This window comes from Pristis pectinata, chromosome X (genome assembly GCF_009764475.1).
Source record: "Pristis pectinata isolate sPriPec2 chromosome X, sPriPec2.1.pri, whole genome shotgun sequence".
Lineage (NCBI taxonomy): Eukaryota > Metazoa > Chordata > Chondrichthyes > Rhinopristiformes > Pristidae > Pristis > Pristis pectinata.
The window spans coordinates 1,484,967-1,500,717 of NC_067450.1; the positions used below are offsets into that span (position 1 = coordinate 1,484,967).

General features: G+C 43.4%; 1 protein-coding gene across 3 annotated transcripts; it reads right to left on the minus strand.

Annotated features, from left to right (window-relative positions):
* Positions 1 to 5,026: 5,026 nt before the first annotated feature.
* ormdl2 (ORMDL sphingolipid biosynthesis regulator 2) lies at positions 5,027 to 13,535 on the minus strand. Of its 3 annotated transcripts, none has more exons than XM_052009372.1 (4): positions 13,479 to 13,535; positions 10,435 to 10,616; positions 7,681 to 7,832; positions 5,027 to 5,425 (listed from the first exon to the last, which is right to left on the minus strand). In XM_052009372.1, the coding sequence occupies exons 2-4, from the start codon at positions 10,606 to 10,608 to the stop codon at positions 5,290 to 5,292; spliced, it is 462 nt and encodes a 153-aa protein (XP_051865332.1). In that variant the 5' UTR covers positions 10,609 to 10,616; positions 13,479 to 13,535; the 3' UTR covers positions 5,027 to 5,289. The 3 variants fall into 3 exon arrangements, with proteins under 3 accessions (XP_051865332.1, XP_051865333.1, XP_051865334.1); XM_052009373.1 differs by having other exon boundaries at positions 10,435 to 10,619; positions 13,479 to 13,504; XM_052009374.1 differs by having other exon boundaries at positions 13,482 to 13,492.
* Between the last annotated feature and the right edge of the window lie 2,216 nt (positions 13,536 to 15,751).

The following is a 15,751-nucleotide window of genomic DNA, read 5'->3' on the forward strand; positions in this document are numbered from 1 at the left end:
TTTTTGTCTCTTACTGTTGTACTGTCTCTCGCCCTCTCTTCCTCTCTCTCCCTCTCTCTCCCCCTCTCTCTCTCTCTCTCGCTCGCCTCATTCAGCTCCCTAATTGGCTTTAACAAAATTCTTCAATGAAGCTGATGTTCTCTTTCATGGTAATGGCACAAGTAGTCATCAGTAGCAAGAGTGAATATGTTACACTGATGTCTGCAGAACTCTCACTACAATTGAACACAACTAGGAAGTGCCTTGCAACTGGAATGAGGTACTCAGGGGTTAACACTGGAATTTACTCAGTCCAACCTTTGCATTATGTGTTCATAGCTCCATGGGGTGGGAATGGGAAGTGTATTTATTTGATAGATTCAGTACTGTATACTTTTTTTGTTGGCAATTTAACCAGCTTTCTCTGGGAATTGAGCCAAAAATTGCCCACTTAAGAATAATAAATGCTTATAATATTGTATATACATGTATAGACTGCTACCCTACAAGCCTACTCCTTACTCAACCAAAGAAAGGAGAAAAGTCTATGACCTATGCATACCATCAATTCCCAGACAGCAGGAACATTAATTTGAATGCATGTTGACTGTTCCATGCCCTCCTATGTGCATGAGACAGGATTAGAATTTAGCAAGAGAGCATTGGATATTCAAGTATAGGTGTATGCTCCAAGACTGGATCTGTTGTGCTATCCTTTACAATAACATGCAAGTCGGGTGACCTCCACCCTTGCTATTTTCAACTTGACAGAGATCTAAATCTCCTGAGATGCTGAGTCGCCACCTTGAGACTGTTCAGGAAACCTAGATAAATTGGTGCATTGCAGTTGATTGATTGTATGCCTGAAAATCCTGCATTTCAAAACAAGTGCCTCAACTGTACATTCAAACTACCAGGAACCTGGTCAGCCTCCAACAGAAAATTTGGTGGGTTCTGCTTGAAGGAGGCATGAGTTGGGTGAATTGTCACAGGCATATTCCATTTGTAACTTGGTTAGAGTGCGGTTAGAGTTGGACAGGATCCAGGCTGAAGGAAGTAGAATAAGGACAGGTGGGAGCATAGCTATGTGGCAATATAGTGAGAACTTTGGAGACAGGCATTGGAAGAATTTAGGTTTGTGTAAAGTAATTAATAGAGGTGAGGTCACCGTATCAGAGAAGCATGCAGATGACAGCACACATGGGAGTGAAGAGCTGAAGTGGTTGGTGAGTTGCTGGGGTGGGAGGAAACTGAGGACAATGAAGGAGGGGGAGAATCCCAAAAGACAGCAGAGACAATTTTGTACAGAAGAGCAGCTGAGGGAGTTCCAGTTTGGGAAATGTATATGAACAGGTGGGTGGAGATGATAATTTCTTGGGTCATTTCAGATAAGCCACTCTGACTCAGAAATAAAGTTAAAACTGAAACCTGGTAAAACCATAATAAATCTATTCCAACATCAGGAATAGCCTTATTGTAATATTGACATCAAATTCAATCCTTTAACTTAAAAACACTTTCTCTACAAATTTTTCTCCTAACTTTAATTTCACTTTTTAATAACCTATTCAATCCTTTACCTTTTTTAAGCTAAAATCTTTTATTCTGCTTCCCCTCCCTTTTTCCATGGTCCATTTTTGAAGTGAGAGCAACTTTCTTTTGGCGGGAAGCAGCTTATGAAGGCATATTAAAAGCCCAGATTGTCGAACTTGAACCCGCACAATCTGAAACTTGTATGCAAACTAGGAATGCTTGCTGATTAGAATTATACTCAGTGGCCCCCCCTCTCCCCAATTGGACATTGTCTGTATAGTGAATCCATCCAATGACATCACAGAAATTAAAATTGTGTGCATGTGCCAATTGCATCTTTTGCTGCAATGTTATATTGAATTTGGTAAAGAATCTCACAAACAGTTATTGTGGAAGAGGTTCAGGTTCAGGTCCATTTTATGAACATTAAAAAAGTCAGTGTGCTGACATGTTAACCCCTTTACTCTTCACTGAGGCTCTTTGATTTGCTGATTTGTTTTCCAGCATTTTCTCATTTCATTTTCCATTTTATGAAGTCTTAAATAAACTCTTACGTTATAACCTTAATTTTTTAAATAGCTCCCCCCCCCCCCACCTGTAGTTAACTTAAGATATTTAAGGTTGAATAAGTAATTTACAACTTGTTGCCTTTAATGGCCAGATTGTTTAATGTACAAGTTTGTAAGCTGTTAGCAAAGTTCAGCTGACCATTACTGTGAGCATTGTTGAAGTTAGCTAATTTTGAGGGGGCATTGGGCAAGTTTAATGCTGTATGGGTTCACCCAGTGGACCTCCATTCTTTTGATTTATAAAGGCTTGCAGATCCCAACACAATTTCTTGTTAGCCAGAACTTTTTTGGGAGTAAAAATAAATGCAAATTGCGTTACCTAAGTGTATTTTTCTTTATAAAGGGTATTTACTTTTTAAAATATATATTCTCAGCAACCATCTTTAAATCTCAATCATACCTGACTTTCTCTTGCTTTGCTTGCATGTATATAGCACCTTTCATAACCTTAGGACATCCCAAAGTGCTTTGTAGCTGTAATCTAAGAAACTCAGCAGCCACTTTGTGCACAGCAAGCTCCTGCAAATAGTGATGAAATAAATGAGCAGATCGTTTGAACAGTAAACATTGCTCTCCTGAGCTCCCCTGTTTTGAAAAGCTTTCTATCAACCTGAGGAAGCAGATGGGGCCTCGTATAACAAACCAGAAACTAAGTAGCCAAATATTACATTTGAGTCATAGAGATGATGATAGGTACTGGCTGTTTGCTTGAGGTAACCACTTGATGTATCCTAACAAGCTGAAATCTGGAAAATGGCATCAGTCTCAGTAGCTCTTCTGTGCCACAGGTCATTTGGCCCATATCCATGCTGGCAGTAGTAATTATTGTAGACACATGGCTGCTACAATGAACTTCCATTTCCTGTGGTGTGGGGACTCGCCATATCGAGGGGAAGCTCTAATACAGGCAAATAAATAATGTTTTTGAAGATTGAAGATGATGAACTTGAAAAGGTGTAGGATGATAAAACTATTGAAATCTTTTAATCCAACATTTGTGCTTGTCACTGTTCAGTAACTAAGTGTGGAAGGATCCCAGGTGAAATGAGCTTTGTTACTAGTGGATCTGCTAAGCATTTGCAGCATTATTTATTTCCTATTGTTTGCTAAGATTTCAAATTTTGCCAAGTGACAATGTAAAGTTTTGTGATAGGGAACGTGCAGTGGCTGGAACCTTGTTACAGGTTTCAGTTTTTGTTTCACTTGGGATTCTTGCACTGGACACACAGTTTTGGCCTTGTTGATTATTCAGGCTACATTCAAGCTCAAAGCCTAGAGCTGCAAGGATGGTGTCCCAGACTATGTGCAGTTCGTTAGCTTGTGGTTTTAGCACTGTAATTTCCATATTTTGCACAACAGGATTCCATAAGCAGCAGCATCTAGTTAATCCGTTTGGTTGTGTTAGTTGAGTTTAAAAAGTTGTGACTGGGAGAAATGCTTGCTCCTACTTCCCTAATTCATCAGGCCAGAACTACAGTTTGAATGAGGTATTAAACTACAGCACATTCAGTAGTGCAGTGGAGATACAGGAATGCTGCCCACATTGCTTGCTCAAAACAATTAGAACCTTTGCCAAGTCTTGCAACTGAAACACTAACTGTTTCTCTTTCCACAGAGGCTGCCTGACCTGCTGAGCATTTTCAGCATTTTCTGTCATTTCAGATTCCCAGCACCTGCAATTTTTTTTTCTCTCTTGTTTTATTTTCTGCTTTTAAAACAAAGGTAATGTTTTAGTGATTTTTGGGTAAGTGACAAATTTTTGATCCCCATAAATGGGGTAAACTCTTCGAAACAGTGCTATGGGCTCTTTTGTATTAACGTGAAGGAATAGGACCTCGGTTTGACAACTCCTCTCAGAGTGGTCCCTCACCAGTGCATGCACTGGGAATGTCAACATGGATTTTTGTGCTCCAGTTTCTGCAGCAACCCTCTGATTGAGTTAAGAGAGTGCAATACTCTGGATCACAGCTGACAGCCCATATGGCTGTTAACTGGTAGCTACAGGAAACTGCATGAACAATTACAATGATTAATGCATTTGCTTTAATAAGTAGATGCTTTATATAAAAAAGAAATGAATTAAGTTTCTTGAAGCTTTAAGTTTGACTCTATTTCATGAGCTGCTTCCTCTCCTCGTTCACCCATAATTAGAAAAGCATTAGTTGAGTTTACAGTTCCCTGAAACTATTTAATTTCAGAAATAGAGCCAAGAATGTTTAATGTACCAGTGTGAGTCCTGTGATAACTTAGGTTCCTGAATATTAGAGACCAGGTTGAAATTTTCTACCTTTAGTATTGGAACTGATTAACTCTTCACCAGCTGGCCCAGAATCTGCTTATTTCCACGGATTAATAGTTTTTAAGGTGTGCAATATGCTTGTCGCTGAACTTTGGTGCTGTCACCTCTGAAATGTGTCTTATTGGGCAAAGTAAATTAGGTGGTAGTGTTCGAGAATTTGCAGTTTAACTCTCACTGGCAACGAGTTGCACTTTCCAGCAAGGGCTATAACCAGTACCAGGCTCAAGGTTTAGACCTATCATACCCCAGCAATGCATTGACTCTGACTATTTTAATATAGCCCATCTTAGTATCCTGTATAAGAGCTGGGGTTGCTTTGCCTCATAAGTGGTTGCGGAATGCCAGTTCTTCATTACTGGGAGTCTGTATTGCTTAGTTTAGTAGACCATAGTCCGGCAAGGTCAAGCAGTTGCTCTGTTGTGGTTACAAGAAGAATTACAGCAAAATACTTTCTGGACTGGAGTAGGAACAATGAAGAAATGTTATAAAATTTACTGCACTAGTCATTCCTCCCTTCCTCCCCCGAGTACTGGAGATTCTCAGATGGGCAGAGTCTGAGAAGGAGTGTGGACAGAAGACAGACTTGCAGAGTACCACTTGTATGCATTTTCATGTTCTTGTGTGACAAACACGACCACACCCTCAGTGATATAAACCTTTTATATGTGTACAATTGATGCAAAAGGAGAGAAAGAGAAATATAAAATTATACACAAGCAGCTTATCCATAAGAGAATAATTCCTACATACAAGGTCTGCCACTTGGGCAAGTAAGTAAATAGTTGCTAATTTGAGAGGTGGAGCCAGCAGTTTCTTCTTGGTTCATTGTCTCAGTACATTGTGCCCATCATTGATACTGGCCCCCTTCTGAGGCTGGCTGGAGCATTCGCTCAGCTACCAACTACCCGCTCAATACTTGTTGATGCCAAAAAGGCGGACCCCATGCAGCTGAGGGAGTTTGGGAATGAGGGCAGTGAGCAAAGATGTCGTGTTCACCAGGAAATGAACAACGTTATATTTAGTGTAGAAACTTGCTAGCATGTACCTGGAAAGAAAACATAATCATTTATTAAATGACAAGCCATCCCTAAAAGTTAATTCATCAAATCACATACTGTAGCAGACAGCCCATGATTTGTGTGCTGGTCTTAGAACAATCTCTCCAAGTAGTCCTACACCCCTGTAAAATCTTTCATTACTCAGTCTTTTGCCAATTATCTTAAATCTGTGGCCTTGTTTGCTGACCCTCCAGCCACTGGAAAGTTTCACTGCCTCCACTCCAAAAGGGCTTTACTCTTTGGAGAGGAGGAGGATGAGAGGAGTCATGACAGAGGTGTATAAAATATTAAGAGGAATAGATAGAGTTGACAGCCAGTGCCTCTTTCCCAGGGCACCAATGCTCAATACAAGAGGGCATAGCTTTAAAGTAATGGGTGGGAAGTTCAAGGGAGATATCAGAGGGAGGTTTTTACCCAGAGAGTGGTTGGGGCGTGGAATGTGCTTCCTGGGGCGGTGGTGGAGGCAGGTACATTGGTCACATTCAAGAGATTGCTAGATAAGAATATGGAGGAATTTAAAATAGAGGAAATGTGGGAGGAAGGGGTTAGATAGTCTTAGGCGAGGTTTAAAAGTTGGCACAACATTGTGGGCCGAAGGGCCTGTATTGTGCTGTACTGTTCTATGATTCCACACAAGAAAATAGGAGCAGACCACTCGCACCCCCCCCCCCCCCCCCCCCCCGCCAAGCCTGTGTCACCATGCAATATGATCATGGTTGGTCTAGGTTGGTCTTGTCACCTGTGCTATGCCAGTTCCCCATTGCCCTCAATCCCCTGATCATTCAAAAATTTATCCACCTTGAATACTTCTCCATCAAAATGCCTTCATGGTTTTGAATGTCCCCTTCCCCTATCCTGCTGTACAGAGAACAATACCAGTTTCTCTGATCTCCACATAAACTAAGCCACCCCAATACCATTCCACAAAATCATCTTTGTAGCCTTAGATTATTTCTCAATAATTAAACTTTTTTTTAAGGTTTGTTTCTGTGGTCTTTCAAAGCAACCAGTGCCCAAGCTCTCCCTACTCCTTAAAAGCCTTTACACTGTCTCCAAGACACAAGGGTGTGATGAAACACTCTCCACTTGCCTGGATAAGTGCATCTTCCAACACCTCTCAAGGAGCTCAACATCACCCAAGGTAAAGCAGTCTGTTTAATTGACTCCCCCAACCACTACCTAGACATTCACTTCCCCCCTCCACTGGGCCTTAGTGTGTATCCTCTACTGTACAGAATGTACTACAGTTAGTCACGCAGACTATTCTGACAGTAATCCTGTGACCTCTGCCCCCAAGGAGTTCAGGGAAGCAGGCATATAGGAGCACCACTGTCTGCAGGTTCCTCTCCAAGTCACACACCATCCTCCTTTGGAAATGTATTGCTGCCCCTTCATCGTCACTGGGTCCAAATCCTACTCAACACTGTGAGAGCACCTTTCTCACAAAGATTGCAACTGGTCAAGGCAGCGGCTCACACAACAGCAATTACGGATGGACATGAAATGGTGATGCTGCCAGTGACACCTACATCACCTAAATAAGATATTTTAAAAACGTGAAAACACCTAAGTGAGTGTGTTGAAAAGGTGTTCGTCTGTGAAACGTACAGATCAAGGCAGGACTGATCAGCAACAGGAAGATTCAGCCTGGTAGCATTCCTAACCCAGTTATGATATCAGTTACCAGATACCATATCAGTTATGGAACCCTACTGCCTGAGATCATTGCCTGTTAGATCTGCAGATGACATGTAAAAAAAAAGGTAGACTTGCATATCTACAGAGATTTTCAGAACCTCGGGTCCTCTTAAAAAGTACTTTACAGTCAAGCAAGTACTTTTTGGCATATACTGTAGGCATTACAGCAATGTAGAGGACCCTAGGAGCCAATTTACTCCCAAAGCAATTTGATGAGTAATGGATTATCTGTTTTAAGTAATGCCAATTTGAAGGATAAATATTGCCCTAGCACACTGGAGAGAATGCTCTTTTACATCAAAACAAACAAGGTTTAGTATTGTCTTGGAAAAAAAATATTCAGCTCTCAGGAGTGGAACTTGAAACCACTTGAAACCTTCTGACTCAAAGGCAAAAAGGCCTTGAGCCCTGGATAAAGCTGATAAATAGTAAGGATTTCACTGGTTAGTTTCTGGCTCCCTCTTCCCTCTCACAACAATGCTCCAGGTTTTCTACCAGTCTTAGCAGTTAAAGCAATTACCACAAAAACAAAACAAGGACTCACAGAATTATTGGTGTGATGGTGAGAAACTTGCGTGACGACGTAAACTGGATCCCATAATCCATTTGCTCCCAATGTGTCAGTAACCGTGCCTTGCCCTGGTCTGGAGTCTCAAAGGGTGTTCCTTTAACCGTGTGCAGAAACCAATACATGGCCTATAAACAGAGACTCGTTACAACACTTGGTGCTGACTGAGGCCCTCACTATTTTTTGTGGCAGGTAGAAGGGAAACAACTTAGTCGGATACTTCTGGAGATAATAAAATGCCGGACCATTTCAGCCTCAGGCCTGCCTCTATCTTTTCGGTGTTGCTCTTGCTGTAGGATTTAAACACCCAACATCTCCCGTGTGAAGGCCTCCTGGTTTAAAATCTGAGGCTTTAGGCTTGTAAGTCCTGTTGATAAGTCCTGCTGTATTGTTCTATGGTTCCATAACCTGCAGAGGCACCTTTCCACTTTGTATGGAAGAATTTAGCCAGCTTAAAGCAGCTAGTTAACAGGAATTTTTAGGTTTTCATTTAAAAGCTGAGATCATAGAGCTGTACAGCTTAGAAATAGGCCCTTCAACCCATCAGGTCTATGCTGACCATCATGCCTATCTATACTAATACCACTTGCCTGCATTAATTCCATATCCTTCTATGCCTTGCTCATTATTTCAAGCTTCATAAGTGACAAATGTATCTCTATCAAAGGCTTGTTTATTCTTGGCACACTCTGCACAAGTGTACTGGGCCAGATCAGGTCGACAGAAGCAGAACCTATAGTGCTATGGAAACCCAAGAGACTCCAAATGATCTGCTGGAAGAACTCAACAGGTTGAGCAGCGTCTGTGGGAGGAAAAGAATTGCTGATGTTTTGGGTCTGCAGGATCCTGATGCAGGGTCTTGACCCGAAACATTGACAATCCCTTTCCTCGCACAGACGCTGCTTGACCCGCTGAGTTCCTCCAGCAGATTGTTTGTTGAACCTGTAGTGCTTAATGCTGGCAGCTTCCCACCACTTTCTCGTGTGCAATAAATGTCAGCGATGCCCAGATGTTGGAAAACTAATTTTTAAGAATTTAACCTCTCCCAAAACTGGGAGAATTCTGGAAATCAAATTAACAGAAGTAACATGTTTTGGATACAATGGCTTGGATTAATTACATTGCGGAATTTGCAGTCCCTCCATTAGTGAAGTCTTCGGTAATAACTGATCCCTCCACCTTGATCTCCCACCGTGAGATTTTCCAGCAGCAATCCTCAGACTTGCTGAACATACAGTAATGAGTATTTTGCATCTTGCCAAATACTGTTAGGCTCTGGGAGTTTCTCCAACTCATAGTGTTGGGTAAAACAATTATTTCCCAGCCACTGCCATTTCCGCTTTCATTAAATGGATGCTGTTTGTTTCTGTTCTGGTCATTTTTGGGAATAAGGTATACAACGGGGAAAAAAAAAGAGCTCCAGCTCTGCTGAAGTCATCGGGTAAAGGTATCAACCAATATGCACAACCATTACAGACCAGAAACTCTCAGACTCTGACTGGATGAGGATGGGACCTGCCCAAGCTCCGCTACCACGTTGAATAGCCCACGAACACTAACCGTCATAAGTGCTTGCACAAGATGGTTGTACCTGTGGAGACTGCATGTCATTAAGTGGCATTGCATTACAGGGCAAAGAGGGGCAAATCACCATGCAACTCGACAATAACAATAAGTCCAACTATTCGAGCATGACCACAATGGAAAACTAGTCATAGTTAGTGTTTCCTTATGACATAGAATGAGGCCATTCAGCCCACTGAGTCACAGAGTAACCCGACTTCTATTCCTCTGCCTCCACAGATGCTGCTTGACCCACTGAGTTCTTCCAGCAGTTCGTTTTTTGCTCCAGACTCTAGCATCTGCCGTCTCTTGTGTCTCCAACAGGCTATCCCCGGGTTAGGAACGCCTGACTTATGGACACCCCCTGCGTATGATTGAGCTCCCATGATATGAACTTCTAAAGTCCGATGTACGTACATACATTCATTCCTACAAACGACAGAACTAGTTTCCCCTCTCCACTTTAAGGAATTGTTCTTTCTTATCAGCCTTATGTACTTTTGATGTCATTTCATTACAATAATGTGAAGGTATGGTTACTAATAGCGAGTGATTTTTGTATATTTTCTGACTTATGGACAAAATCGACTTGTGGACATCTGTAAAAACAGAACCTGTTTCTTACCCGGGGACATCTGTGACCTATTCTCTCTCACATGCCCATCAACTCACACCAATTTTCCTCCCACCAACCTACACCAAGGGCAATTTACAGTAACCAATTAACTTACCTAATTAAAGTCACCTAAAAATGTGCTTCTGGTACATGACATTGAACAGCGCAGAGTGGGGGAGTAGGTCTCAACACCCCTGAGCAATGGAGGGTTGCTAGGAGACCATTACCATCTCTGATGTGCAAGTGCAGGTCACGGGAGCTTGATCCAATACTCAACCAAGGTCCACACACACATCACTCGAGTGTTCAGAAGGAAAGAGCCTGGCTGGTTGTCCTTTGATCACCTGTAACCAAGGGTAGGAGGGAGTGCAACAGACTAACCGTACCAAGCAGTACCCACAAACTCAGAGACTGAACACGTGCACCCCAAGATTGCTGGCGGCTGTTTTAATGACAATCCTAAAAAATGGCAAGGTGGCACCAGTCTCATAAAGCACCCATTTCAATCCCTAACCATCCCCATCCCACCCCGTCCACTCTCCTTGACTCACCGAGTTGTGGATGACATGAGTGAGGGTCCACACCACCGGAATGCTGAAGAATGGAATACTCAGTAGGACGACATGGAGAATTCCAACTAAAATGAGGTAGGCTAGCCAGATTCCCCGGCTGTTCATGATCCGAGTGTTGGGATTAACCTCACTGTGAGCGACGCCAACGTTCATCCTGTCTCCTACTTTAAAGAAGGGCAAAGTTCAAACAAAAAAAGAGCATGCTTCTCTTTCTCTGCACTCACAGTCTGCCCAATGGTTTCCTCAGCTCATGCAGATGGGAAGTGACGTTGCCACTAAGATCTTCCCAAAGCCAGAGTTTTCTAGAAGGACTTTGCACACAGAAGGTGACAGCAAAATAGTGCTAATGGCTCTTAACTGTTCTGCCAATTTGAACATAGCACGATCCCACTAACAGCACCAAAACAAATGATCATTTACCATGGGTTGTGATGATGGTTGTGGGATGAACCCACAACTTCTCACTCATGAAAGAATGCTACTAACTTAGCTGCATGTCGCAGAATCCCTGTGGAAATGTGGATTATAATGGGTGGGAATATTGATTTGTCTGGACATTGGAGTGGAAGGAATTACCAGTAAATTCACCAGGATTTAACCACGTTTGAAGTTATTCTGCTGTCTGTGGCTCACGACTTACTGTGGAGTTTGTGATCCGACTTTGAAATCAGTAACCTGTGGAATGACTGCTCACAATTTACAATGAGGTATTTAAATCCTGTTTATAATTCAAAACAGATTCAGAACAGCTGCCAAGGACAAAGTCATTCCCTTCCCTGGTTAAAATAGCCATCAGTTATCAACACAAAACAGGTGAATGGGTTAACAGGCTGTTATAGGAGGCTTGCTTGTATTAACTTTTGAGACTATTAGGTAAATGATCTTGGTGCATTTGCCAGAATATAAAATTGGAAAATCGAAGTTCACATTATATAACACATACTATTTTGAAAGCACAGCCTCTCTTTCCCCACATCAACCACCTCGCCAGGTCTAAGTGAGGAAGAAAGATGCTGGAGATGCACAGGCCTCATGAGCACCATCTGTGCCGAGGCAAGGAGATGCCAAAAAGAAATGTGTGAAGTGGGTTTGGTCTTGTGCTCAGTGGCCATAGTGAGAGTGCAAAACTGCTGTGCCAGGGGATGAAATTGCGCTTTTGGTGCACTGGAGCTGCTTGCGCATTTTGCGCTGCTGGTACGTAGAGTGGAGTTGCTCCGGGGTTCCTGCTGTCCTCATTTAAATGCAGGTTGTGCGCTTCTGCTGTCATTTGCATCATACACTGCAGTAGAGATAAGTTGATGCAGTTGCACAAGGTAGCACCTGTGTTTCCAGCGGTGTAGGAACATACTTTGTCTTAATGCAACTTTAGTAGTTCTCTCTTGGTCAGCCTCCCATCTTTCAGGCCCAATAAACTTCAGTTCAAACAGAAATCTGCCGCCCCATGTTCTAGTCCACACCATCCCATTCACCCATTGCCCCTCTCTGCTTGCTGACCCACAGTGGCTCCTGGTTTAACAATGACAACTTAAACATCCTCACCCTCATTTTTTCAAATCCCTTCACAGTCTTTGCCCTTCCTTTTCTCTGTAACCTCCTCTAGCCCTTCCACCTTCCCAGATCTGTGTTCCTCCACTTCTAGCCTCTTGACCATCATTGATTTTGAATGCCCCACCACTGGTGGCTGTGTTTTCGACTCTCTTCCTAAAACACCGCCTGTCCATCTTTAAGATGCTCATTAAAGCCATTCAGTGACCATGCTTTTGATCAACCATTCTCCCTCAGTTAATTCTTCTCCAACTATGTTCCTATGAAGATGTTTTACTACATTAAAGGCAAGTTGTTTACAATAAAGATTACATCCCAGAACCCACAAATAACCCAAGACAGTATAATTTAATCAACTGATTTAGGCATCTGACCTTGTGCACGGGGAGAAAAGGCATATCAACTGCACAGTGATCCAATTTAAACTTTGTGGTGTGCACAAACTAAAAGAACAATCAACCATACTTTACAAGCCATTGTTTTGAAAAAGTGGCTGAAAATTTTTTGTTCCATTTGCTTGCAAGCACATGATGCACTGGAGGTAAACTGTATCCTCTTTGGAGGAGGGAAAGTTGGGGCCCATTGAAGTCAGTATAACTCCAAGAAGACACCGCCTGCACTGGAATAGAGAACTTTTACAGCAAACTCACTCAAATGTTACCCATACCAAATCAGGTTTATTGTAGTCCAGGGACTGTTCAAAATTGACTTGCCTATCTGGAGATGGAGTGAATGCTGGTAGGTAGGATCCCAGACAACTCTGCAAGCCAATGTCCCAGTGGATAATTGTTGAAAAAAAACTAATTGGACAAGGACTCTAATTTATCAGCATTTGGGCTTTTGTCCAGTTAAGGTCTCCCCAGATTCCAAATTATTTCCTCTTGTCTATCTTCACCCGAGTTTTCTGGACCTAAAGGGGAACGTGTGCATTCCAAATCAAACAATGAGAAACTCTACCTACTTGTGTTGGATTGGATTGGTTTGGTTCGCTGTTAGACTGGCCCAGATACTCAAGCTACCCAAAGTACAAGATTTTCGAAGTATTGTCCTTGACATTATGACAACAAAACACCATATCCTGCAGCAACAGGGACATTTGACTTTTAAAAAAAAGAGGAAAATAATCCCTTTAAAAGTACTAGCCTTAAGACAAAGTGCATTATCCCCAGTAAAACTCCTACCAGAACCGAAAAAAAATCTTAGTGGGAAACAGATATTTCCTCAATACTAAGTGATTCTTTTAAAAAATGGTTTAAAAAAATAAAAGAGAATGATGCAGCAGGGCGAGGTGAAAACGACAATATTGAAACGTTGAGCAGATATCAAAAGGCCGGCTCAGAAGGCCTGCCCATTAAAAGAAAAGAGGATTTACGGAAAAAAAGCATTTAATTTATCTGCTTAACTGATAAGAAACGGATATTCAAACATTCAAACACACTCTAAAACCATCTGATATCAGTAAGAATCCCTCCACTCACCACCTTTAACTGCAACCAGGAAGTCCTCCACCGCTCAACCTAACCTGTCACTGAAAGAAACCCACCGCCCTGTCAGCTGGTGTTTGGCGGCTCGGTTCGCGCTCGCCGCCACTCACCCTGCGATTGGCTGCTCGTACGTCAATCAGCTGTAGGTCGTGGACCATCAGCATAGGTTGCACGGAGGCGACGACAAGTCAACGATTCAGTCGGCGACAAGAGGGACCGGAGGGGGAGGGAGAATCGGCTCTGAGGAAACACGACCGCCCCACGATAGTTTAACCCTGACGAATAATGAGGGCGATTAACTCAACCTATGTTGAGTCCTCAAACTGAAATTCCGTGTAAGGTGCCTTGGGATGCTGTTCGATGTTAGAGGTGCCAGGTAAATGAAACTTCTTCTAGATCAGGCAGTCAGCCATTGACATGTCTCTGAAGACTGTTTGGCCACAAGTTTGTGTCTCTAAACTGAATATCTCAACCATCTTGATCCTCAACAATGGGACGTGACAGCAATCAAAATTAACTAAAGAGATATATATTCTCTGCAGGTCAAAGTGGAGTTTACTGTCTCACACACAAGTCCATGTGTGCACAGGTGCAATGAAATACTTGCAGCAGCATCACAGGCACAGAGCATCAGATATGCAGCATTCACAAGAAAAACATAAATTAAACATAAATTATACACAATTTTTACAAGAAAGAACACAATTCAAACAAAACAAAGTCCATTGAAGTGCAGAGCGGTCCCAGTGTTGCTGCACTGAGGCAGTGATCAGGGTCGTGCCGGTCGGTTCAAGAACCGAATGGTTGAAGGGAAGTCGCTGTTCCTGAACCCGGTGGTGTGGGGACTTCAGGCTTCTGTACCTCCCGCCCGATGGGAGCTGTGAGAAGACGGCACAGCCCGGATGGTGGGGGGAATCTTTGACGGATGTTGCCTTCTTGAGGCAGTGCCTCCTGTAGATACTTCCAATGGTGGTACTACCAATGATGGAGCCTGAAGGTAATATAGGCTCGCAATAAACTGGAGCAGGACAAAGCCATTCCCCTGCACCTCACCCCCCCCCCACCCCCACCCCCACCCCCAAGCCTGCTCCACCATTCAATAAGTTTATGCTGATCCTGTACCCTGATTCCGCTTCCCTCCCCTCTCTCGCCTTCCCAATTCCAACATTGCCAAATTCCCTCAAATGTCCAAGACTACTTAGTCTGTGGGCTGGTTCTCTCAAGGATGTTGCTGGTCCATTGGTCCCAAGTGATTTCAAGGAATTTTCTGAAGCAGGGAAGCATTGCTCTTGCTTGGAGTGCATGACCTGACATTCACAGTCTCAAAGAAGGCAAAACGTCTAATAAATAGACACCTTTGTCACAGAGTCACAGAGAGATTGAACCCAGGCCCTTTGGCCCATTGAGCTGTGCTGACCATCAAGCACCCATTTACACTAATCCTACCCTAACCCATTTTGTTGTCCACACATTCTCATTAACTTCCCCCCTCCCCAATTCTGCCCCTGACCCACACCCCAGGGGCAACTTACAGTAGCAAATCAACCTACCAACCCGCACATTCTTGGGATGTGGGAGGAAACTGGAGCACCCGAAGGAATCCCCCGTGGTCACAGGGAGAACGTGCAAACTTCATGCAGACAGCACCAGAGGTTGGGATCGAAACCTAGGTCGCTGGGGCTGTGAGGCAGCAGCACTACGAGCTGCAACACTGTTCAGCATTCAGCTTGTTTCAGACTTGTGAGGTGACAGGATTCTTTGCTGGTACTCATGCCCACCAAGAAAGAATCCAATACAACACACAGTGCATGTTCAATGGGACTCCCCTGATGTGAGGAGTTTGGGAGCAGAGGAAGACAGTGGGGGGCACCAGTCAGAGGAGTGGAGAGAAGGTTTTCTCTGCTCACCCACCCATCCTTCACCTTGACAACTAAGGCTCCAACACCCCGAGGAAGGCAGGACAAGCAGTGTGATGGCTCTGGAGTGTTTGCCTCCATGTAAACCCAGGTGTGCCTCTCATTCTTACGTGCCATAATTCAGCGGCAATGTACAGAGAGAGAGAGAGAGACACACACACACATGCCAGGGTGATCGGCTGGCATAAACTGATTGTCTGCACTTGACGTGATGCCACCAATCACATCAGTAGGTCCTGTTACAATTCTCTGGCCAGGCCAATGATGCGCAGTCCCGAGAACCAGATACAGAGCCGTACCATCTGCCGCAGGGGCCCTGGGGCTAACTCTGACAGCGCAGCTCTGGCCTGA

Bases quoted from the DNA above. Each gene is read 5' to 3' on its own strand.
- ormdl2 (XM_052009372.1), bottom strand. From the start codon at position 10,608: ATGAACGTTGGCGTCGCTCACAGTGAGGTTAATCCCAACACTCGGATC. The intron at 7,833-10,434 runs GTGAGTCAAGGA...CTCTGTTTATAG, and splicing joins CTCATGTCATCCACAACTCG to GCCATGTATTGGTTTCTGCA. The intron at 5,426-7,680 runs GTGAGTCCTTGT...TTTTCTTTCCAG, and splicing joins ACCATCACACCAATAATTCT to GTACATGCTAGCAAGTTTCT.